Genomic DNA, 24,354 nt, shown 5'->3' on the forward strand with positions numbered 1-24,354 from the left:
AATGCTGTGGGGCAAGAAAGAAAAGTGGAGTGAGAAGGTAAAAATGATAATAAACACTTGGTAGGACTATTTTTAAATTAGAAAAAGAAGTGAGTAAATTAATGAGAGCATGTACAATGGTACATGACTCTCCAACGAGCTCTCCACTCTCTTCATTTATTATCTCTCTTTAAGCTATTCTCAAAAACACCCAACAATAGTAAAACTATTTAAATAGCTCTCCATTAAACTTTTCATTGTTTGATGCTCCTCATATCAATAAATGAACATCATTTTATATTATAATCAGTTTATAAATAAAGTTTCATGTAATTTAAATATAATTAAAAAAAAAATTATCTTTTTCATAATTTATGTAATGTGGATTTTTTTTTTAAATTATTAATTTTGAATGCTAATGTTTAATTTTATAAAGTAAAAAAAGATACAAGATTTTGTTTATGAAACATATTTGATATTAGGCTCATTTTATAGATAAAGAAAAATCATTTTATAGATAATATAATGCCTGATGTTCATGTACAACTTTTCTGATTCTGTATACAACTTTTTGTGGTTCAATACATAATGTTTATGGTAAAATAGAAATCTAATTCAGAAAAGTTTGGAATTAGGAATTTTTGTTCGTGTCATACGGAAGATACAGTAAACAAGTAATGATTTAGAAGATACAATACATTATATCATCGTAAACACTAGTGATATATCAATGATCATCTGTAATTATAAAAAAATTATATATGTAATTTGGAATTAGTGTTATGGATGGTATATCATTAGTGTTAAGATGACAGTTGTTGCTGCACATCCTCAATCGGTTATATGAAGACTGAAGTATCCCAAATACTGTGCGCAGCTCCACTAGTTCCATGATTGTAGTATAATATGTGATTGATTAACGAGAAAAGGAGTGATCAATATTAAGATTGATTTTGATTGGCAGAGAGAAATTTGACATAGTATTAAGTGCCTAAGGAGATTTACATGAGTGTTCATAAGAGAGGGGATTGAACCAAAATCTCAATACAAAACGCAATCTTTTGATTATAGCTTGCGACAAAGAAGATGTATCAAACTACAAAAGCAAGAAATTCGACTATATTACGTTGGCTCTTGTTTTTTTTTTTTTTTTTTTTTTTGTAATGTTATTACCTTGGCTCTATTGATATGGATAGAAACCTTATCACACAATCTATTCAAACAAAAAAAAGAAAAAAGAAAAAGAAAAGAACACCTTATTACACAATCTATACAATCATCTCCTTAACAGGTAAGGATGAGGAGTTAGCTCATGTGGTAGAGCACTCCTCTCTGATCCTTGAGGTTAGGGGTTCGATCTTTACCCTCAGCATTATGTTGGGTATTTCCTTAGTATGCTTTGCATGCTTTACCAGCCAATGTGTTGGTAGTTCCTACAAGACTAGTAGTCTTGGTAGGGGTTAGCCCTTGGGCTGACTTAATTTCCCAATTAAAAAAACTAAAAAAGATTCTCCTTAACAGGTATTCTTGGCCATATGATCCGGTGCAAAGTATTTTGGCCGGGCTTAATTGATGGTTCCGTGGCATTTAGCCTATTTAGGGAACGTTGATTTAAATAAGATTGGAAAGATGAATGCAATAATGCAGCATTTAGCCTCCGCCATTTTAATGGACCATCTTACCAGCCCGTCTCTTTGCACTTACTGCCAACACATTGTCACGCCAATCACGCACAACCACACCATCACTGCCAAGTCCCAGCATCAAGGGGCATCAAAATTAATCTTCACGAGAACTGATGGGTGAAAATTAATGGCGGTTGGTAATATTCAGACTTTTATATGGACATGTATGAACACTACAAGAAACACTTACGCGGCTAAAATGACCTCTCATAGATATTTATTATACAAAATGAGATATTTTTGATATCAAAATTTAAAGTTGATATCAAATTACTATACCAAAAAAGATATTAGTAATACTAAAGTTTAAAGTTGATACCAAAGTAAGTATATTTGGTGTCAAAGTAAGTATAATTGGTGTCAAAGTAAGTATAATTGGTACTAAAACTCATAGTTGATACGAAAGTTCACTTACACTAGGTACCAAAATAAGAGTTATTTAGATATTGGTATCCATTTTACTGAACTTTGGTATAAGTTGGTACCAAAGTTAAGCGTTTGTTTTTTGTCTTTTTGCACGAAATGTCAAGCGTACCCCTGTGAGAGGCCATGAGAGACCTAGACAAGCTCGAAAATTACAAGTGTAAGGATCTTTGTAAAATGGAGCTGAGTACATTTTGTACTTTAATATTTGCCATTATACTTGTGAGATGAAACCTAATCAGGATAATTCTTATAGTGTTTAAATTTCTGACACCGGTGGAATCATATTTCAACCAAACAAAGTAGTTTCAAAATTGCTCTAGGTGTTGCTGTCGATAGAGTAGCGAGAAAGAAGAGAGAAACGATAAGGGAGGAAAGAATAATAATTTACGGCGACTCAATTATTAGTGATTAAACCCCATTTATGGTAAAATGATACTCCCTTCGTTTCAAAATATAAGCCATTCACACTTTACGAAAATTTGCTTTGATCACAAATATCTCCCATAATATGAGAAACAAAAATCATAAAAATTATACTCTAGGATTCGTCTTGAAAAATATTATAATAACATTAATCTCTAAAAAAAATTGTCAAAATAAATTGAGAGTAATTAACGGTTAAAGTTCGACCTCGAACATTGTGTGTGCCTTATATATCGAAACAGAGGGAATAGTATATTGTAACAAATTTGTTATATAAGGTAGTTTTCTGAAAGAAAATTTTCAAAAGTGTGAAGATATTAAGGCCTTACATCTATTAACATATGAAATTATTCTAATAACAAATAGATTAGGCGAAAAAGGGGCCCAAAGCGAGAAACAGGTAAGTAAACCACATGCACCAGCAAACAATAATTTATCTAGCAGTCGCATAAGATATTAAGGCCTCGAGTCCTCGACCATGGCTATCGTGATTTCCAATCAACATTGGTCATTGAAGGGGAAAGTTGAGCAGCAAAACAGGATCTGATAAATTTTGATACTCAATTCATGCTCAAAATTTAATTTACCAATTTATGACATTTAATCCAAAATTATTATTACCAAATACTCGTAGAAATTTTGAGAGGATCGGAGATTTGCTGTAAACTTTTTTTTTTTTTGGTGAATGCTGTTATTTAACTTAATGTCAAAGAATCAATGAAAGATAGATGTTTTCGGTCAGGGACAGATTTACAAGATTGATAGGGACAGATTTACAAGATTGATAGCCAGCGTAGGTATTTGCCAGCTTATTCACTCTCTCAAGTCTCAACCAAATTTTTGACTAGTTACCTCATTAATTCACGCCAGCCACTTAAAATCAGCCATGTAGAATTTTCATCAAGTACTTCACTAATATTTACCCCAAGCTCCACTGTAAAAAAAAATTAGTGAAGCTTATTAACACTTGTGGAGTATAAAAATCAATTATGAGATTTCAACCAACCAAGCTTGCTTGGTGGAAGTGGTGGGGAACTCACCTTGTGACCTCGACGAACTTTACTATCTACTTGTGGTTGGGAATAGGGATTGAGTCATTGTTCTTAGCAGGAGATTACTAGTGAAGGGATCCCAAAACAGATCATGAGATTTCAACCATTAACTCATGTTTTTGGAGTCTCCATGGAGCATTGGGCCGTATGGGTCAGGTGCATCCCCATATTAAAGAAAAATTAAGGTTTTTTCTATAAAAACATATTATACTTATACTGGCTGAGATGCTGAGACATAGAGGCAGATCTTGAACGAAAAAGCAAAAACTTAAGAGGGTCAAGTTTTGAGCGCCTAAATATTATATCAAAAGTTGAATCCTTAACCATTATGCTACAAATTTTTTTAAAGATTTATACAACATAGGTATTACTATATCCAATATGCCAAATCGAGGGCGAGGTTCCTACTAGCCCCTTCTAATATCTTTCTTTGCGCTGAGTAGTGTACTGGAGTCTTGAAGAGCAAAACGTCTTGCATGGATCGCGTTCACAAGGATTTATTGTGCATCAAACTGACGTTATTACACAAACGTGGTATTTGGCAATTAGAGTTTTGGAGCAAAACGAGAATTTTGGATCGGACCATTTTTAGAGTTTTGACTAGTCAAAAACTCTGAAAGGGGTGTTTGGCAAAATAGAGCTTTAGAGAGAGTTTTGGAATGGAAACTCTCAAAATGAAGAAGCTCCTAATAGGAGCTTTTTCTTTACAGGATTAAGTACAAATATGTTCAACGACTTTTCTGCCTTTAATAATAATATAACACATTGTATTAAAATGTCTATAAATGTCATTTTGCTCAAACAAATGGCACTAAGTTCTTAGCAATCAGTTAATTGTTACCAAACACATTTATAAAAAAAAGTTGCCAAATTAGCCAGACAAAAAGTTAAAACTCTAAACTCAAACCGCTAAACTCTATTTGCCAAACAAGGCCAAATAATGACTATATTAGGAAAAAAAAACGGACTACATCATACGAAAACTAACTATATCAAAAAACTGACTATGTCAGACAAAAACTAACTACATAAAAGGTGATTATATCATACAAAAACTGACTATATAAAAGGTGATTATATCATAAAAAACTGGCTATCAAAAAAAAATTGATGACTACATCAAAAGAGAAATGACTATCAACGTTTCCGATAAACAATAAGTTATTGTAAATCGGGTTTATTCAAAAGAATTTTGCTTGGAGGGTGGTTCATAGAGCACTGATATTCACATACCCGATAATGGGCAGACTGCCCAATACCAAGGCATTTCAGTCATTTTTATAACAAAAATTAATATTAAAAAATTATAAATTTAAAAAATATTTTTTCATATATTTTTATTTGGGGATTGTTAGTTGAAATCTAGTTGATGTATTAAATGATTAGTATATCATATCATAATACCATTTTATCATATCAGTTAGCTATTATATCATATTCTGGTTATATCTAATTATATCAAGTGAATGTTATATATTAGTAATATTACTATATTGTATTGTATCGAGTTGCTAGTAAAATTACGAAAATCCCATGATATGAGACAAGTAGTCCAATAATCCAATATCGACCTTATCAGCCATGGGGAATGACTCAGATGAGTATTTTGTCCTTGTTACACGTCTTTAACTTGGACTGGCCACTCCCATAAAAAAAAACAAAATCAGAAAATTAATTACCTCACTCATTTACGCCAGTAATTTAACTTGTCACAAGAAAATATAAATCAACTTTCAACCAAACTTTTACCTAATTACCTCACTTGAGGCCCGCCACTTAATATCAGCCATGTAGAAATTTAAATTTTGTTATCAAGGGAGTAGCTATTAATATTTGCACCAAGCTCCCTTTTCATGGCTATATAAAGAGACCAAATACACTACTTATATATTCACCAAGCTCAACAAAAATAAACAAAAAGAGAGTATAATAGTGAAAAGTGATAGAGATGATGATGAAGAAGAGTATGAGTGTGATTTTGGTTGTCATGTTTGCCATTGTAGTGCAGTTAGCTGCAACTCAAACTGCCTCGGCTGCTCGGCAACTTGATCCCCTTTCACGTGCACAAATTCTTCTTGCTCAAGAGTTTGTTAGCGAAACCCAGCATCCACTCACTTGTGGTGTCGTAGGGGCTATTTGCCATCCCTTCAAACGTTGTTGCAAAGAAAATAATTGCTATGGAATATGTATACCCAAATGCTTTCCAGACGACTGCTACAAGTCCGAAGTCCTACAACTAAACTAATATGGAGTCTTCATAATATTATACTCCAACCATAATTATAAATTAAGGTTGGAGCATTTCGCTTTTATTTCCTTCATCTAGTTGTTGTTTTGAAGTAACATTGAGATGTCATTTTGGATGATATATTCCTTGTTATTGTTGTTGTTGTTGTTGTTGTTGTATGGTTCCAACTTTCAGTGCATGTGCGTGTACTGTTAATCTTCAATGAAATAAATGATTTGTGTTATGAAAATTTTTGTATCTTGTTAATACATAGATTGCTGGGACTAATATACCTAAAACACAAATTCTGGGTATTACTGTTACACCATAATTTATAGTGTAACAACTCACAAACAACCGCTTCTTTTGCTAAAAGTACTCAAATGACATAATAACATGAGTTTCATGTCATTTTTGTACCGTCTATGTTATTCTGGTTGAAGTTTATATCATTCTTGTTGAAGTCTATGTCATTATGCATGTTATTGTATAACATGTTATACTCAAAACGCACTCTCCATAAATCATATCTTTTTAAAATCATAAATTCTTGGAAGTAGTTATTATTTGTGCGAAAAATCGCCCAAAGGACAACCTTTGTTGGGACATTGATAATAACATTAAAAAAAAAAAGAAAAATAAAGGATGGAATTTAATTAAGTGACAAAAATAAAGAAAAAGAAGACAAGACAGGTGAAGCGGAAAACACAAAGAAAGGTGTAAAATCTGCGGGTGGCTAATTGGCTATAAATCCACCTATCCACTATTATACGGGGATAAATAAGTTAGTTGTATAATTGTTAATAAGATAAAAACATCATGCAGGTAGTATAAATAATGTTACCAAGGGAGTTTAGACCGTGGTGAGTGGTGACTGCCGCAGAGGGTCAATTGAGTAGAACTGTATTATAAGTATCCGAAGATATTTAAACTGTAACATTTGAGCCAGTCAGCCAGAGGGTTGTTTTGTGAGGCAAGTTGTACTAGAAGAGGGGCTTTGCTAAACACCGCCCTGATATTTCCTATTTACGCCCTGTATTTTAGTACAAAAATACATGGTATTTTTTTTTAATACATGACATCCTTTCCTCTTTCCCTTTCTCCTTTCCTCTTTCCCTTTCTTTATTTAAACCCCCACATTTCCCATGTTTTCCACACATTTCACTTTCACTTTCCAAACTTTGTTTATTGGCTTTCTTTTTCAAGAAATTTCCGGCATTGACCAAGGTATTTGGAGGCGTTGACCAACATTGACCGGCGTTGACCAACATTGAGCAGCGTTGACCAATCAAGAAAAATTTCCTCCGGCGTAATGGCAAACAATGTGAGTTTTTTAGACCACGAAACTGGTCAGGCGCCTAATTTAGGCATCTGACCATATGGTCAGGCGCCTAATTTAGACGTCTTACCATATGGTCAGGCGCCTAATTTAAGCGTCTCACCATATGGTCAGGCGCCTAAGTTAGGCGTCCATCGGTATGGTGAGGCGCCTAATTTAGACGCCCAACCATATGGTGAGGCGCCTAATTTAGACGCCCAACCATATGGTGAGGCGCCAAATTTAGACGCCTGACCATATGGTTAGACGCCTAAATTAGGCGCTTCACCAGTCCATATGGGTTGACAATTTTAGGCGCCTAACTTGTTTTAGAGTTAAGTCAAAGCATGATGTAGAATTTACATGTGCTTAAAATATCCGTTTAGAATATGTAAAACAATAATATCTTTACATGGTAGAATATTTGTAAAAATGTACTATGTTTTTGAGCTTAAATGTAGAATTTACATGAATATATGTAGATTTTTAGCATATTATAATACTTATACTTATATTTTCACATGTATCACATGTAGATGTCTTATATGTAGATTTTTAGCATATATTAGAGTAGTTATATTTAAATTTCTCATTTGGATTTAACATAATAAATTTTCAATTACATTTAGATTTATACCTATAATAAGAGATATATAATTTTTAACATATTAGATGTAGAATTTACATAAAGTGATATATGTAGAATTAAATAATATTATAATAGTTATATTTTATTTTTAACATGTTAGAGTAGTTATAATATAGTAGACATAAATTATTTAAATTATAATATTTTGCATATTATACTAGGTTAAAAGTTCATCCTAAATTATAAAAAACATGAAATATGAAGCAGTATTTTTTTTGGCTATGAATTGCTTACAGGCGTCCTAATTAGGCGCCTGTACCGAAGGTGAGGCGTCTAAGCAAGGCGCCTGCACCATAGGTCAAGCGTCTCTCTAGGCGCCTGTACCAATGGTGAGGCGTCTAATCTAGGCGCCTGCACCATTGGTCAGACGCCTCGTTTAGACGCCTGACGTATGGTGCAGGCGCCTTGATTAGACGACTCACCTGCGGTACAGGCGCCTTGATTAGACGCCTCACCTTTGGTGCAGACGCCTTTATTGGACGCCTCTCATCTGATTCAGGCGCCTAATCACCACTGCTGACTTGTATTTAGATATGTAATTTAACTATGTGATTTAGATATATAATTTATTAAATAGTTTCTATTACTTCTATGGTATTTACTAGGTTCCATATTCGAGCAATGATGGGGACGGGGTTAATTATCACGGTAGATTTCAGATAACTGATGCATTCTCAACGGTTAATGATGCGGTTAACCATCTTAATGAAATTGCAATTTCCATAGGGTTCGAATTGGTTATTGATTCGTATAAGCAGAATCCGACTGGTCCACTGCGTTGCTATTTGAAATGTTTTAGGGGGTCGAGATACTCGGGAAATAAGGTAGATCCGAATATTATGGTGCGACCTAATACATCGACAAAGTTTTGTGGATGTAATTTTATGATTAGGTTGGTTTTGGGGGACAAATGGCATGTGTCTATTCCGAATAGTGATTATGCTTTCCACAACCACGCATTCATAGTATATGCGGAGGGTCACAGACGGACTAGTGGGCTCAATGATGATGCTAGGCGGATGGTTAGACAGATGACTGATGCCGAGACCGCACCCAGAAACATTCAAGCTGCTGTAAATGAGGCATTCCCCCATCTTCACCAAACGATAAAGCATATATACAACGAGAGGTATTTTTACAAGATGGAAGGGCGTGAAGAACGGACTTCAGCTGAAAATTTTCTGTACCTTGCTCGTTCGAAAAATATGTGTATTGGTCATTACGGGATGATGATGGAGTGATCACTCATGCATTCATGTCTCATCCTGGTGGTACGAACGCATTTCGTACCTATCCATGGGTAGTTGGCATCGATTCAACATATAAAACGAATCGCTATGGTATGCCTTGCATTGAGATGATAGGGGTGGCACCGACAAATATGAACTTTCCTTATCGCCTATGCCATAGTGAGGGATGAGAGTGCATACAGTTACCAGTGGGTGTTGCAGTGTCTGCGTATTCTAATTGGCGATGATGTGAGCCCGAGTGTCATATTTACAGATCGAGAATTGGGTTTGATTAGACCTATTAGGGAAGTTTTTCCAGCTGCTACTCATCTTCTTTGTACATGGCATATTAACAAAGATGTGGAGGCACGAGTTAGTAGATTATGTGGGGGGCGGAATTTGGAGAGCGATTTCGTGTTGGTCATTGGTGGAGTGTAGTAAATGCAAACACAGAACATAATTATGAGGTTGCATTGGGAAATTTGAAGTCTGCTTGGGCATGGAAGCCCTCCGTTATTAATTATGTTGAGACAACGTGGTTGAATCCACATAAGACCAAGTTTGCTAAAGCATGGACCAACAACGTGCTTCATTTTGGGAACACAACCACATGTAGGGTGGAGAGTGCACATGCAGCTCTGAAAGCGTGGCTACAAACTTCCACTTGTGCCTTGGATACGCTCTTCGCACGTGTTAATTTGTTCATAGATAGCCAGATGATCAAGATCAGGGATAGCTTAGAGAAATCTAGGGGCAGAATTGGAAGACAACATATGATAGATCCTTTTCGTCATTTGGTTGGTCATGTCTCCCATTACTGTCTCAATATGCTGAAAATGGAAAACACTAAACGCCTAACCATGGGTAGGGAAGTGTTTGATTATTGTGGTTGTGTGCTTGTGTCTTCTTTTGGTATCCCATGTGCATGTGCCATACAACTTGCTATTAACGAAAACGGGGGATTGTATCTTGATGATATTCATTTTCTTCAAGAGTTTGGTGATCGGAGATGGTGTAAATGCATCGGATTACGCTAGTCAATGTGATCAGGATGTTGAATATCTTCGGGGATTACTTGATGAACTTTCTGAGGTTGATCCTGCGATTAGGAGGGTATAGCAGCCCTTATTCGTCGCAGTTACACCCAGAGGACGAGGGAGTTCAAGAGCCTCATGTAGTTACTTCTACGAGAGGTAGGCCTCCTGGTTCAACATCTACTAGACGTGACCCGAGTGGTTTCGAACATGCCCAGCACGAATTCCGGGATAGATCAAGGTCTCGTAGTCGTACTCGTACAACTACGACGACCCGATCTACTAGAGATGGAGGTACACATATTTACTGCAATTAACTTCTTTGATGACTTATTTAATACGTTTTTAATCAATCATATTTACTGTGTTAATTGTCTAACTCGTATTTATATAACAGATTCAAGTGCAGCAAATCCATCGACTCGTACTAGTGGAGATAGAGGTACACATATATGAACTGATTTGTTATGTTATTTATCAATTTGATATACAAAAATACTCGTAACTCTTATATATGTAACAGATTCAAATGCGACAAGAACATTTGAACCGGAGAGATTTGAAAGAAGAGCAGATCCATTTCCTTACGCAGATAACGTACCCGATATCATCATCCCTTTTATAGTTGGGTGGAATGACGTCTTAGGTGATGGGAACTGCGGATTCAGGTGTGTTGCTGATGCTTTCAATGGTGGAGAAGATCGTTGGCCACACGCTCGTCAACACCTTTACAACGAAATTTCAATGAAAAAAATTTACAGGATGTTTATGGAGGACGAGAGTACGTCGATAGAGCGAGAATTCGTATCATGCACACCAGAGGTCCTGCTCGTCGGGCACATTGGATGGAGTCTATTGCTGATTTGTATGCTGTTGCTACCTTGTACAATTGCGTTGTGATGTACTTTACAGTGGGGGAATCAGGTACTTTGTGGGTTGCTGCACTATTCTACCATTGACTGCACCAGTCGAGGTCACACGACCATGTTATGAGTTTGTTATGGTACACCTTGGAGCACGTAATCAACACTACATCCGCTTATTCATGGCTCCTAATTTCCCGATGCCTCCAATTGCAGTACAATGGTTTGATTTGAGAGATGAAACTGTAGTTGGATGGGAGACTTATTATGCTAGCCGGATTAATTTATGGAATGTTCATCATAGCGATTAAAGTCGATATTATTATTGTAATTGAATATTAGAGTTAGTTCAAATCTGGGCTGAATCAGCACGACTAGCTATGCCAAGCTGCCTGTATAAATAGGCTAGTGTAGCCGCACCCCAAGAATACCGGCTCACATCCTGTGGGCTACAAGACAAAAACGACAGTGGCCAAGGACGGACTCGGTTACCACTCTTATCAACGAATAGAGTGGCACCAAGGAGGGTCAGCATATATCCTCGAAACTGGTGGGTCGGACTCCGATCCGGAGCAGAACATCTCTCTATCAAAGAATCAATGAATACACCACCACCGGACCAATGCGCCTTCAAAAAGGCGCTTCTCTCCATCCCAAATAGCTCTGCACATGAACTCTTCACGTCATCCCATGAACCAAAGTCACCTGTAATCCATCCATCTGATGGGATATGGAGGATAGAACTGACATCGTGTAGCAAGATACTAATCTCTCCAAAAGGGAGGTGGAAAGAGTTCGTATCGGGCTGCCACCTCTCGACAAACGCACAGATCAACGGCTGATCCAAATGCTCAAACATGATCTCAGGCAAGTGCCTCAATCCAGTAGCATCTACCATCCCCTGAACCTCGGGTGTCATGCTAGCGTACCACGCCTGAAGCTTACTGCACGTCCTCTCCCGGTTATGACACTTCAACATAGTCCTCTCATCCTCCCCAGCCCAAACGCGTGCCGCTATGTGGCCTCCAAAACTAGGTATGACACTACCGTCCAACGGCCCACCTGGCCTAGCGTCACGTACTAGCCATGAAGTGTCCTCCTCCGCCCCCTTCCTCTTGCCCGGCCTACTACTCCCGGATCCCGGAGCATTGCACGATGCTCCATCTGAAGAACGTGCAAAACGACCACGAGAGGTACGTGGTTTGCATCCCCGAGACGGACGACCTTCCTCTGCGTCCGTTGATGGATGCTCCGGCTGACTATCGTAATAAGCACCCGCCTCCTGATCGTCCCCCGCCATCGGGTTGCCTCTCATGGTGAGTGAGGTCTCCACGGCTCAATGTCCATAATACTAGTAGGCAATGCAACAGACAAAGGAAGAATCTCTGGTACTTCCTCCGTTTCTGCACCTGATGAAGACTGAGTGCTCCTGAAAAGCAACTCTCTAGCCTTCCTCGATGAGATTGTCACCCCTCTATCATGAGGATGACGATGACCCGAATCTGTAGGCAAACACTTTGCTTTGCCTTTGTCTCGCCCACTCATCTTTGATTAAACGTATAACATTTAATTAAAATATGAATAATCAATTACATTCAATAATTAAAATTGTTCTCATATAAATATATTTCTACGCTTCATTAACTATATTTTCTATTATTTAATTCATTTTTCGCAATAATACATTTTCCAATTTTAATACACCATAATTAATATAATTTTGTAATTATTTTCTATAAAAAAAATTAAAATTAACAGCAATTCAGGCCCCTAAATTAAACTCCCAACCAGTGGTACAGGCGCCTAAATTAGGCGCCTGCGCCATTGGTGGGGCGCCTAAATTAGGCGCCTGTACCATTGGTGGGGCGCCTAAATTAGGCGCCTGACCATTGGTGGGGCGCCTAATTAGGCGCCTGCACCAATGTAGGCGCCAAAAAGGCGCTGTTCCACTGATCAGCGCCACAAAAGGCGCTCCCCATGGTAGCACGCCTAATTAGGCGCCTTTCCAGTGGTTCAGGCGCCTATTCAAGGCGCCAGCCTCAATTTTACCAGATTTCATTCTTTTGTCGATGATTTCAAGCCTCTAAATACTCTAAACTACCAAGAAATTATCAAATACTGGAAGATTTTAATCAAACACCAAGAAATTTTAATCCTCTAAACTACCATACTTTCAATTTTAAAGGGTTTCAAACACATGCGATATATCAAATTCTACAAATACGATTTTTTTAAAAAAATTAAAATTTCAAATTAACTAACCTTTATGTCGCCGGAAATTCGAAGTTTTGTTGCCGGAGGATCTTGTCGCCGCCGCAACCTCGCCGGAAGTCTCTCGCCTAGCCGGAAATTTGCTCGCCTAGCCGGAAATCTGCTCGCCGCCCGCAATAGTCCTCGCCGGAAATTTCTCTTCTCGCCGGAAAAACTCGCCGGATGTTTTCTTCTTGTGTTGATGAGAGAGATGGAGTAAGAGAGTGGAGAGAGAGTGAGAAGTGAGGGAGGGTCAAGAGAGTGAGAAGGTGATGAGAGTGGGAGAGTGGGAGAGTGGGAGTATAAAAATACTCAAATACATACATTTTTTTTTTATACAGGGCGTAAATAGGAAATATCAGGGCGGTGTTTAGCAAATGAGTAGAAGAGAGGTATATCAATATCACTTGGGATGAGAAGTCTTTGGGTTGAATAATCAAGGAACCAGAAAATCACGGAGAAAGAACTAGCAGCTGTTCTTTCCTTCCTGTCATATTGATGAATGACTTGGTGAGAATGGTCGATCCAAACAGCACCTTTACCCATTATTGGAGTTGGTATGCATATATTAAGTTGTTTTCTCTATTCTCATGCCAAGAAACTATCAAAATATGAGCATCAAGTTTAAGAACTTGAGTCAACTTTTATCATGTGCATGATGATTTTCAGAACTTCAGGCTTTCAAATAGTATTTCTTTTAGATTATACTGTAATTGTTAAGAGGATTAAGGTGTTACGTAGTGAATAGGAGTTTGTTGTGCTAACAATCATATCAAGTTGACGTAGTCATCTCTTATCAGTATATAGAATTCAGGAAGATACAAGTATTTAGAAAAATGTTATTGATGACGTAAAAATGATCGTATATATCTAAAATAATCCAACAATGGGGAAGTGGTTCACACTTATTTTCCCATATGTAATCGATGATTATGTCAAGACTCAAGAGAAGCATATACCGAAACTTTTATTACTTCATGTAATTCACCTTAACACTTTCCATTGGCACCAAAAGATGTACAAAACATGGGGACAAATAAATAGAAAGAAAAAAGTGAACCCATGTGATAAAAGAACGCAATTTACAAACCTATAAGGCATTCACGCTTTATTAGTGATTAAACCCCATTTATGGTAAAATGATAGTCCCTTCATTTCAAAATATAAGGCATTCACGCTTTACTAAAATTTGCTTTGATCACAATTATCTCTCATAACATGAGAAACAAAAATTATAAATATTATACCCTTGGATTCGTCTTGAAAAATACTATAATAACTTTAATTTCCAAAAAAATTATCAACATAAATTGAGAGTAATTAATGGTCAAAGTTCGACCTCGAACATTGTGTGTGTCTTAGTATATTAAAACAAATTTATTATATAAGGTAGTTTTCTGAAAGAAAATTTTCAAAATATATTTTTTTGAAAAAAATAGATTATAAAAGGTAATTTTGCAAAAATTTTCCTTAAAATTGTGTCATGGTACATCTATAAATTAGTAATTAAAGATAATGGTTAAATTTAATATTCAAATAGTGAAAATAATCAATATGATGCATCTATTGACAAATGAAATTATTCTAATAACAAATAGATTAAGCGAAAAACGGGCCCAAAGCGAGAACCGGGTAAGTAAAGTAGTAAGGGCCTGTTCTCCCCAGCTTATTTTCAGTTCAGTTCAGTTTAGCTCTAATCAGTTCAATTCAGTTCAGTTCAGTTCAGCTCCATTCTTTTATAACCATTTTGTTAAATATTATTATTATGTTGATATAATTTATTTTACTAATTACTCTTATTATTATTATTATTATTATTATTATTATTATTATTATTATTATTGTTGTTGTTATTATTATTATTTATTTTTATATCATTATTATTATTATTATTATTATTATTATTATTATTATTATTATTATTATTATTATTATTATTATTATTGTTGTTGTTGTTGTTGTTGTTGTTGTTGTTGTTGTTGTTGTTGTTGTTATTGTTGTTGTTTTTATATATTATTTTGTTTATTATAGCTTTTACTCATTATTATTACTATTATTATTAGAAGGAACATGATTTAGGTCAAAGCACATATAAACCCACTTTTTTAGCCCATAAAACAATCAAATCGTGTCAAGACGGTTTATAATGTAATTTTCGCGGTCCAACCCAATCATTATCTTTATTACTAAATATTATTATATTATTAAATTTAATTATTAAAATAGTAATATTAATTTACTTCTTAGATATTATTGTTATTATATATCATCATCAAGTATTAATATATTAATACAAATAATATAAAGTAATTATTATTAATTATCATTAATTATTATTATTATTAATTTATGATTATTAATATTATTTATTTATAACTATCATTTAAAAATATCCAAAATACTATTATTATTATTACTTATCATTATAATAACTATTTAATATTCATATTATTATTGTTTAAATATTATTTATATATTTATTACATTCAATTTAGTTTAATTCAATTCAATTCAATTCAATTCAATTCAATTCATTTTAGTTCAGCTCAGTCCAGTTCAGTTCAGTTCAATTCAATTCAGTTCAGTTCAGCTCCAATCAGTTCAGTTCAGTTTGGTTCAGTTCAGCTCCAATTAGTTCAGTTCAGTTCAGTTCAGCTGTTTTATACCGAAGAGAACAAGTCCTAAACCACTGACCACATGCACCGTAAACTGAGTAGCAAACAATAATTTATCTAGCAGTCGCATAGGATGTTAAAGGGCCTCGACCATGGCTATCGTGATTTACTATCAACATTGGTCATTGAAGGGGAAAGTTGAGCAGAAAAACAAGATCTGATAAATTTTTGATAATTCGTGATCAAAATTTAATTTACCACTTTACTACATTTAATCCAATATTATTATTACCAAATACTCGTAGAAATTTTGATAGGATAGGAGATTTGTTGTAAGCCTGTAAACTTTTTTTTTTGGTGAATGCTGTAATTCAACTTAATGTCAAAGAATCAGTGAAAGATAGATGTCTCCGGTCAGGGAAAGATTTACAAGATTGTTGGCCAGCATAGGTATTTGCCACCTTATTCACTCTCAAGTCTCAACCAAACTTTTGGCTAGTTACCTCATTAATTCACGCCAGCCACTTAAAATCAGCCATGTAGAATTTTCATCAAATACTTCACTAATATTTTCCCCAAGCCCCCTTTTCACGGCTATATAAAGAGGCCAAGTAATTCACTAATATTTCTAGACTGTAAAAAAATTTAGCGAAGCTTATTAACAAGTATAAAAATCAATCATGAGATTTCAACCAACCAAGCTTGCTTGGTGGAAATAGTGGGGAACTCACCTTGTAACCTCGACGAACTCCAATATCTACTTGTGGTTGGAAGTAGAGATTGAGTTATTTTTCTTCCCAGGAGGTTACTAGTGAAGGTATCCCAAAACAAATCATGAGATTTCAACCATTAGCTCATGTTTTAGGAGTTTCCATGGAACATGGGCCGTATGGGTCAGGTGCATCCCCATATTAAAGAAAAATTAAGGTTTTTTTTTATAAAAACATATTATATTTATACTGGCTGAGATGCTGAGACATAAAGGCAGATCTTGAACCAAAAGACAAAAACTTAAGAGGGTCGATCAAGTTTTGAGCGCCTAAATATTATATCAAAAGTTGAATCCTTAACCATTATGCTACAATATTTTTTAATGATTTATACAACATACGTATTACTATATCCAATATGCCAAAAAAAATATCGAGGGCGAGGTTTCTACTAGCCCCTCCTAAGATCTTTCTTTGCGCCGAGTAGTACATAGTGCACTGGAGTCTTGAAGAGCAAAACGTATTGCGTGGATCGGGTTCACAATGATTTATTGTGCATCAAACTGACGTTATCATGATATATATTTGATAGTTAGAGTTTTGGAGCAAAAAGAGAGCTTTGGACCACTTTTAGAGTTTTGACTAGTCAAAAACTCTTAAAGGGGTGTTTGATAAAATAGAGTTTTAGAGAGAGTTTTTGGAATGAAAACTCTCAAAATGAAAAAGCTTATAATAGGAGCTTTTTCTTTAGAGGTTTAACTACAAATATGTTCAACGATTTTTTTGCCTCTAATAATACTACTACACATTGTATTAAAATGTCTATAAATGTCATTTTCCTCAAACAAATGGCAATAAGCTTTTAGCAATCAGTTAATTGTTACCAAACACATGTGTAAAAAAAATAGTCAAATTTGCTGAACAAAAAGTTAAAACTTTAAACTCTAACCGCTAAACTTTAAACTGTAATTGTCAAATAAGGCCAAATAATGGCTATATTAAGAAAAAAAAAAGGGATTACATCATACAAAAACTAAATATATCAGAAGATTGAATATGTCAGACAAAAACTAACTATATAAAAGGTGATTATATCATACAAAAACGACTACTCCCTCTGCTTTTTTTTATTTGCTACATTTTCCAAAAAGGGTTGTTTTTTTATTTGCTACATTTCCTTATTAGGAGGCTTGGCCCACCAAAAAGTAATAGAATTATATTTGTTTCTCCTCTTTTTCCACCAAAAGTGCCATTTTTTCCCCTTTTCCCACCCTATTTAATGCTAAAAGGGTCAAAAAGTACACTAAAAAAGAATGAAAATGACATCTCCTAAATTCTTGTGTAAACACAAATGTAACAAATAAAAAAAAGCGGAGGGAGTATATTAAAATGTGATTATTATATCATGAAAATACTGACTATATAAAAGGTGATTATATCATATAAAAACTAACTATCAAAAGAAAACTGATGACTACCAAATGAGAAATGATTATCAAAGTTTCCGATAAACAATAAGTTATTGTAAAACGGGTTTATTCAAAAGAATTTTTCTTGGAGGGTGGTTCACAAAGCGGTGATATTCACATATTCCAAGGCATTTCAGTAATTTTTATGACAAAAATTGATATAAAAAGTTATAACTTTCTAAAAACTAATTTTATTCATATATTTTTATTTGGGGATTGTTAGTTGAAATCTAATTGATGTATTAAATGACTAGTATATCATATCAGTTAGCTATTATATCATATTTTGGTTGTATCTAATCATATCAAGTGAATGTTATATATTATTATATTGTACGGTATCAAGTTGCTAGTAAAATTACGAAAATATCATAATATGAGATAAGTCGTCCAACGTCGGCTTTATCGGGTATGAGAATACTCTCTCCGTCTCTCGTGGTTCACATGGGGGAATGACTCAGATGAGGTTTTGTCCCTGTTAGACGTCTTTAACTAGGACTGGCCCCTCCCATAAAAAACAAAATCAGAAAATTAATCACCTCGCTCATTTACGCCAGTAATTTAACTTGTCACAAGAAAAAAAAAAAATTTTTTTGTTCAAGTAGCTATTATTTGCACCAAGCTCCCTTTTCACGGCTATATAAAGAGGCCAAATACTCCAGTTATATATTCAGCAAGCTCAACAAAAATAAAGGAGAAGTGAAGCAAAGAGAGTATAAAAGTGAAAAGAGATAGAGATGATGATGAAGAAGAGTGAGTGTGATTTTGGTTGTCATGTTTGCCATTGTTGTGCAGTTATCTGCAACTGAAACAGTGTCGGCTGCTCGGCAACTTGATCCCCTTTCACGTGCACAAATTCTTCTTGCTCAAGAGTTTGTTAGCGAAGCTCAGCGTCCACTTACTTGTGGTGGCGCAGGGCTTTTTGCAGTCCCTTCAACTCTTGTTGCAGAGATTTTAATTGCTATGGAGTATGTGTACCCAAATGCTTTCCAAACTGCTACAACTAAACTAATATGGATCGGAGTCTTCATAATTATATACTCCAACCATAATTATAAATAAAGGTTGCTTGGAGCATTTCGCTTTTCCTTCATCTATTCTAGTTGTTGTTTTGAAGTAACATGGAAATGTCATTTTGGATGATATATTCCTTGTTATTGTTATTGTATGGTTCCAACTTTCAGTGCATGTACTGTTAATCTTCAATCAAATAAATGGTTTGTGTTATGATTTACGAAAAATGTTGTATCTTGCTAATACATAGATTGCCGGGACTCCTCCCCCTACTTGAAATATACATAAAACACAACTTCTTGGGTATAACTGTTACACCATAATATAACAACTCACAAATAACCGCTTCTTTTGGTAAAAATACTCAAATGACATAATAACATGAGTTTCATCTCATTATTTGTATAGTCTATGTCATATTTGTTGAAGTCTATATCATTATTGTTGAAGTCTATATCATTCTTGTTGAAGTCTTTGTCATTATGCATGTTACACAATAAGTTATGATGTAACATGTTATATCAAGATGCATCTCCATAAATCATACCTTTTAAAATCATAAATTCTTGGAAGTAGTTATTATTTGTGCAAAAAATCACCCTAGGGACAACCTTTGTTGGAACATCCATAACTAGATGTAAAAAAGAAAAAAAAGGACAGTAATTTAATTAAGTGACATAAATAAAGAAAAAAAAGACAAGACCGGTGAAGCGGAAAACACAAAGAAAGGTGTAAAAACTGTGGGTGGCTAATAAGATATGAGTCTACCAATCCACTATAATACGGGCTTAAATAAGTTAGTTGTATAATTGATACTAAGATAAAAAAAATTTTGCAGATATTATAAATAATGTTACCAAGGGAGTTCAGACCGTGGTGACTACCAGGGGCGGCTACTGGCTTTTGCAAACAGACCAATAGCACAGGGCCTCTGAATATTGAGGGCCCAAAATATTGGGAGCCCAAACGTTTTTTTAAAATTACACTCAGACCTTAGTCGCGAACTTTATATGGAAACTGTAATTTCTCACGCATTCTTCCCAATGCAAGGATTGCCTTTCCAAAAAATTCATATTTACTCCCCCGTTTAATGCTTCCTCTAATTTCTTTGACTTTCCCGAAATCTTGCAAATTTTCCATAATTATATTGCAACAGTTAATTCCATACTTTATCTCTCATTAGATTTCCTCTTATTCATAAAATTTCCAAGAAATACTCTGTTATGCTTCTCTACAAATAACAATGGAAGTGAATATTTTAAAATCACCACCTAATATCAAACCTTCTCTTCGATAACGAATAATCTCAATTTTCAAAATTTTTCTGAAAGAAAAAGAATAAGATCTTTACATCTGATTCTCTAGTATTTTGTTTCTCAAAAGGAGAATAAATCATAGGTATTTATGATATATTGAGACTCCATTCTCATCTTGTCAAATTCTTTGGAATGTCCAAGAAATACTCTATTATGCTTCTCTATATTGAGACTCCATGTTCCACTCCTTGTTTATTCTTTTTTCCCTTTTAATGATGCAAGTCTAAACCACCAAGGATTTATCTCAAATTTCTAAAAAGATCCCGGATAAAATTTACTGCCAGGTTATGAATATTATTCCTAAGATTGTAATACGCTTGTATAAGCTCTTTAGTCTTTCTACTGTTTACCATTGTTAGCTTCATTGTATGTTAGTTTGTTGTAACTAACTACACTATAAATACATGCTTGTAATGATAGAATAGACTATTCATTCTATTCTTCGATAACAAAATTTTAAGAAGAGAGTTTTCTCTCTACTGATTCTCATGGTGTCAGAGCAGGTTTAATTTATTATTTGTACTGCGAATTGATCTAATTAAATCGCTCTATTTGAGCTGATTAAACTTCGAATTTTGTTTTAAATCGTTGTTCTTCCTCAAAAATTTCTTCTTATTCTTCTTCTGCGATTTTTAGTCTTGTATCTTCATTTCTCATTACAAAAGCTTCTAAAATTATTCATCAATAGTGGATGTAACTGGAGATCAAAACTCGAACTTTGGAGGTGATAGCAATGTGAGTAATGGTTATAATGATCCTTATTGCATTTTGAATTATGATCAAACAATGAACCAATTAGTACTTGTACTTTTTTTTTTCAAAACAAAAGTACAAGTATTTTTATAGAAAAAATATAAAGTTAAAATTTCTTAAAAAATTAAAAGTATATATATATATATATATATATATATATATATATATATAGGGGCAGGATCACATGAGAATGCTCCTTACATGAGAAATGAGAATGAATCTCAACCACAAGATTGGATTAGAGTTACAACACTTGTTCATTAGAGTTATACCCCTGGAAAAAATTCAAGCTCAAAAAAAAAAAAAATTTTTTCGAAATTTTTTTTCGAATTTTTTTTTCTAATTTTTGTTTTTTTGGAGTTACACATCACTTTTTCATTAGAGTTACATCACTTGTTCATTAAAGTTATAGCGTGTAAAATTCATTCTCATTTCTCACGTAAGTATGCATTCTCATATGAACTCACTTCTATATATATATAAATATATAATTTTATCGAGTATCTCACGAGTTTCTCGAGTCGAGTGTTGAGTTGCTCGACTCGACTCGTTAACCTGTCGAGTCGAGTTCGAGCTCGAGTCGAGCTCACTCGAGTCGAGCTTTGACCGAGCCGAGTTCGAGTAGCTCGCGAGTTGTCTCAACTCATTGCCAGCCCTAAATGGGATCTTAGAAAAGGGAAATATGTCAACCAAGGAGAGATGACTTTGGTGGCGATATGATAGACTCGAAAGGGAGAAGCTAAGTAGCAATAAGGTTGTGTGATAAGGTCTTCTTTTCTTTTTTTTTTTGTTTGAATAGATTGTGTAATAAGGTTTCTATGCATATCAATAGAGCCAAGGTAATAACATTACCAGACCCCAAAAAAAAAAAGCCAAGGTAATATAGTCGAAGTTCTTGGTTTTATAGTCAGATACATCTTTCTTGTCATAGGTTAATCAATACAATTTTCCACTTCTTTGGACGTAGAGTTTTAGGAGAGATAAATATGTGATTTAGAAAAGAAAAGAGAAAATATTATTTATTGGACATATTGTATTGAAATTAATGTTGTGGGGAAAGAAAGAAAAGTGGAGTGAGAAGGTAAAAATGATAATAAACACTTATTACCTTGGCTTTTTTTTTTTTGGGTCTGGTAATGTTATTACCTTGGCTCTATTGATATGCATAGAAACCTTATTACACAATCTATTCAAAAACAAAAAAAAAAAAAAAAGAAAAGAAGATCTTATCACACAATCTATATATATATTTTTAATTAGGAAATTAAGTCAGTCCAAGAACTAACCTCTACAAGACTACTAGCCTGTAAAAAACACTAACACATTGGCTGGTAATAATGCTGAGGGTAAGGATCGAACCCCTGATCTCAGGAGCCAAGGAGAACGCTCTACTCACTTGAGCTGACTCATATCCTTTATCACACCATCTATACAAATATACAATCATCTCCTTAACAGGTATTCTTAGCCATATGATCCAGTGTGCAGTATTTTGGGCGGGCTTATTGATGCTTCTGTGGCATTTACTCATTTAGGGCACGTTGATTTAAATAAGATTGAGAAAGATGAATGCAATAATGCAGCCTTTAGAGTGTAGCCTCTGCCATTTCAATGGACCATCTACCATCCCATCTCTTTGTACTTGCTGCCAACACATTGTCACGCCAATCATGCACAAGCAAGCACACCACAATAAATATCACTGCCAAGTGCCAGCATCAAGATGGACATCAAAATTAATCTTCACCAACTGATGGGTGAAAAGTAATTGCCTTTATTAATATTCAAACTTTTATATGGACATGTATGAACAGTACGAAGAAATAATTGGCCTCTCATAGACACTTATTGTACCACATGAGATATTAGTGATATTAAAATTTAAAGCTGATACCAAACTACTGTATCAAAAAAGGTATTAGTGATATCAAAATAAGTATAATTAGTGCTAAAGTGAGTAAGTAAATATATTTGGTGCCAACGTAAGTATAATTGGTACAAAAAAGTCAAAGTTGATACCAAAGCTTACTTAGATTAGGTACCAAAATAAGAGTCATTTAGGTATTGGTATCAATTTTACTGAACTTTTGTATAAGTTGGTATTTAAGTTAAGCGTATGTTTCTTGTCTTTTTGCGCAAAATATCAAGTGTGCCCCTATGAGAGGCTATGAGGGGCCTAGACAAGCTCGAAAAGTACAAGTGTAAGGATCTTTGTAAGATGGAAGGAGTACATTTTGTACTTCATTATTTGACATTATACTTGTGAGATGAAACCTAATCAGGATAGAATATTATTGTAGTGTTTAAATTTTCGACACCGTTGGAATCATATTCAACCAAACAAAGTAGTTTCACAATCGTCCTAGGTGTTGTTGCCGATAGAGTAGCGAGAAAAGAAGAGAGAAATGATAAGGGAGGAAAGAATAGCAATTTATGATTACTCAATTATTAGTGATTAAACCCTATTTATGGTAAAATGGTAGTATACTGAAACAAATTTGTTATATAAAGTAGTTTTCTAGAAAGAAAATTTCCAAAAGCTAGTTTTTTGGAAAAAAAAATTGACTATAAAAGGTAATTTTATGAAATTTTCCTTGAAAATTATGTCATGATATATCTATAAATTAGTAAATAAAGATAGTCAAATTCGATATTCAAATAATAAAAAAAAAATGTGATGCATCTATTAACAAATAAAATTATTCTAATAACAAATAGATTGGGCGAAAAACGGGCCCAAAACGAAAAACGGGTAAGTAAACCACATGCACCGTGAACTGAGCAGCAAACAATCATTTCTCTAGCAGTCACAGAAGATGTTAAAGGACCTCGACCATGGCTATCGTGATTAAATATCAACATTGGTCATTGAAGGGGAAAGTTGAGCAGCAAAACAAGATCTGATAAACTTCGATAGTCAATTCATGATCAAAATTTAATCTACCAATTTATGACATTTAATCCAAAATTATTATTACCCAATAGTCGTAGAAATTTTTAGAGGATCGGAGATTTGGTGTATAACTTTTTTTATTTTTTTGGAGAATGTTGTAATTTAACATTATGTCGAAGAATCAATGAAAGATAGTGTCTCCGGTCAGGGACAGATTTACAAGACTGTTAGACCATGTACAATAGTACATGACTCTTCAACTAGCTTTCCACTCTCTTTCGTTTTCACGCCAGCCACTTAAAATCAGCCATGTAGAATTTTCATCAAGTAGCTAATATATTATTTGCCCCAAGCTTCCTTTTCACTAGTAATTCACTAATATTTCTACTTACAGTAAAAACAATTAGCAAAGCTTATTAACACTTGTGGAGAATAAAAATCAATCATGA

General features: G+C 34.5%; 3 protein-coding genes across 3 annotated transcripts; 2 read left to right on the forward strand and 1 right to left on the reverse strand.

Annotated features, from left to right (window-relative positions):
• Positions 1 to 5,428: 5,428 nt before the first annotated feature.
• LOC130590541 (uncharacterized) lies at positions 5,429 to 9,000 on the forward strand. Its single transcript, XM_057393037.1, has 3 exons — positions 5,429 to 5,857; positions 6,999 to 7,116; positions 8,365 to 9,000. Exons 2-3 carry the CDS (start codon positions 7,105 to 7,107, stop codon positions 8,998 to 9,000), a joined length of 648 nt encoding a protein of 215 aa, XP_057249020.1. The 5' UTR covers positions 5,429 to 5,857; positions 6,999 to 7,104.
• Positions 9,001 to 9,371: 371 nt separating this feature from the next.
• On the forward strand, positions 9,372 to 11,510 carry LOC125495024 (uncharacterized). The gene is made up of 4 exons (XM_057393038.1): positions 9,372 to 9,987; positions 10,098 to 10,316; positions 10,420 to 10,464; positions 10,546 to 11,510. The coding sequence occupies exons 1-4, from the start codon at positions 9,372 to 9,374 to the stop codon at positions 10,920 to 10,922; spliced, it is 1,257 nt and encodes a 418-aa protein (XP_057249021.1). The 3' UTR covers positions 10,923 to 11,510.
• On the reverse strand, positions 11,235 to 12,185 carry LOC125494933 (protein MAIN-LIKE 1-like). The gene has a single exon (XM_057393039.1). The coding sequence runs from the start codon at positions 12,183 to 12,185 to the stop codon at positions 11,235 to 11,237; it is 951 nt and encodes a 316-aa protein (XP_057249022.1).
• Between the last annotated feature and the right edge of the window lie 12,169 nt (positions 12,186 to 24,354).

Source organism: Beta vulgaris, chromosome 2, assembly GCF_026745355.1.
Source record: "Beta vulgaris subsp. vulgaris cultivar EL10 chromosome 2, EL10.2, whole genome shotgun sequence".
Taxonomy (NCBI): Eukaryota; Viridiplantae; Streptophyta; class Magnoliopsida; order Caryophyllales; family Amaranthaceae; genus Beta; species Beta vulgaris.

Excerpts from the sequence above, each read along its gene's own strand:
- LOC125494933 (XM_057393039.1), bottom strand. The coding sequence starts at position 12,185 with ATGGCGGGGGACGATCAGGAGGCGGGTGCTTATTACGATAGTCAGCCG.
- LOC125495024 (XM_057393038.1), top strand. The coding sequence starts at position 9,372 with ATGTGGGGGGCGGAATTTGGAGAGCGATTTCGTGTTGGTCATTGGTGG. Across the intron at positions 9,988-10,097 it reads TCATTTTCTTCAAGAGTTTG|GAGGGTATAGCAGCCCTTAT; the intron begins GTGATCGGAGAT and ends TCCTGCGATTAG. Across the intron at positions 10,465-10,545 it reads TCGTACTAGTGGAGATAGAG|ATTCAAATGCGACAAGAACA; the intron begins GTACACATATAT and ends TATATGTAACAG.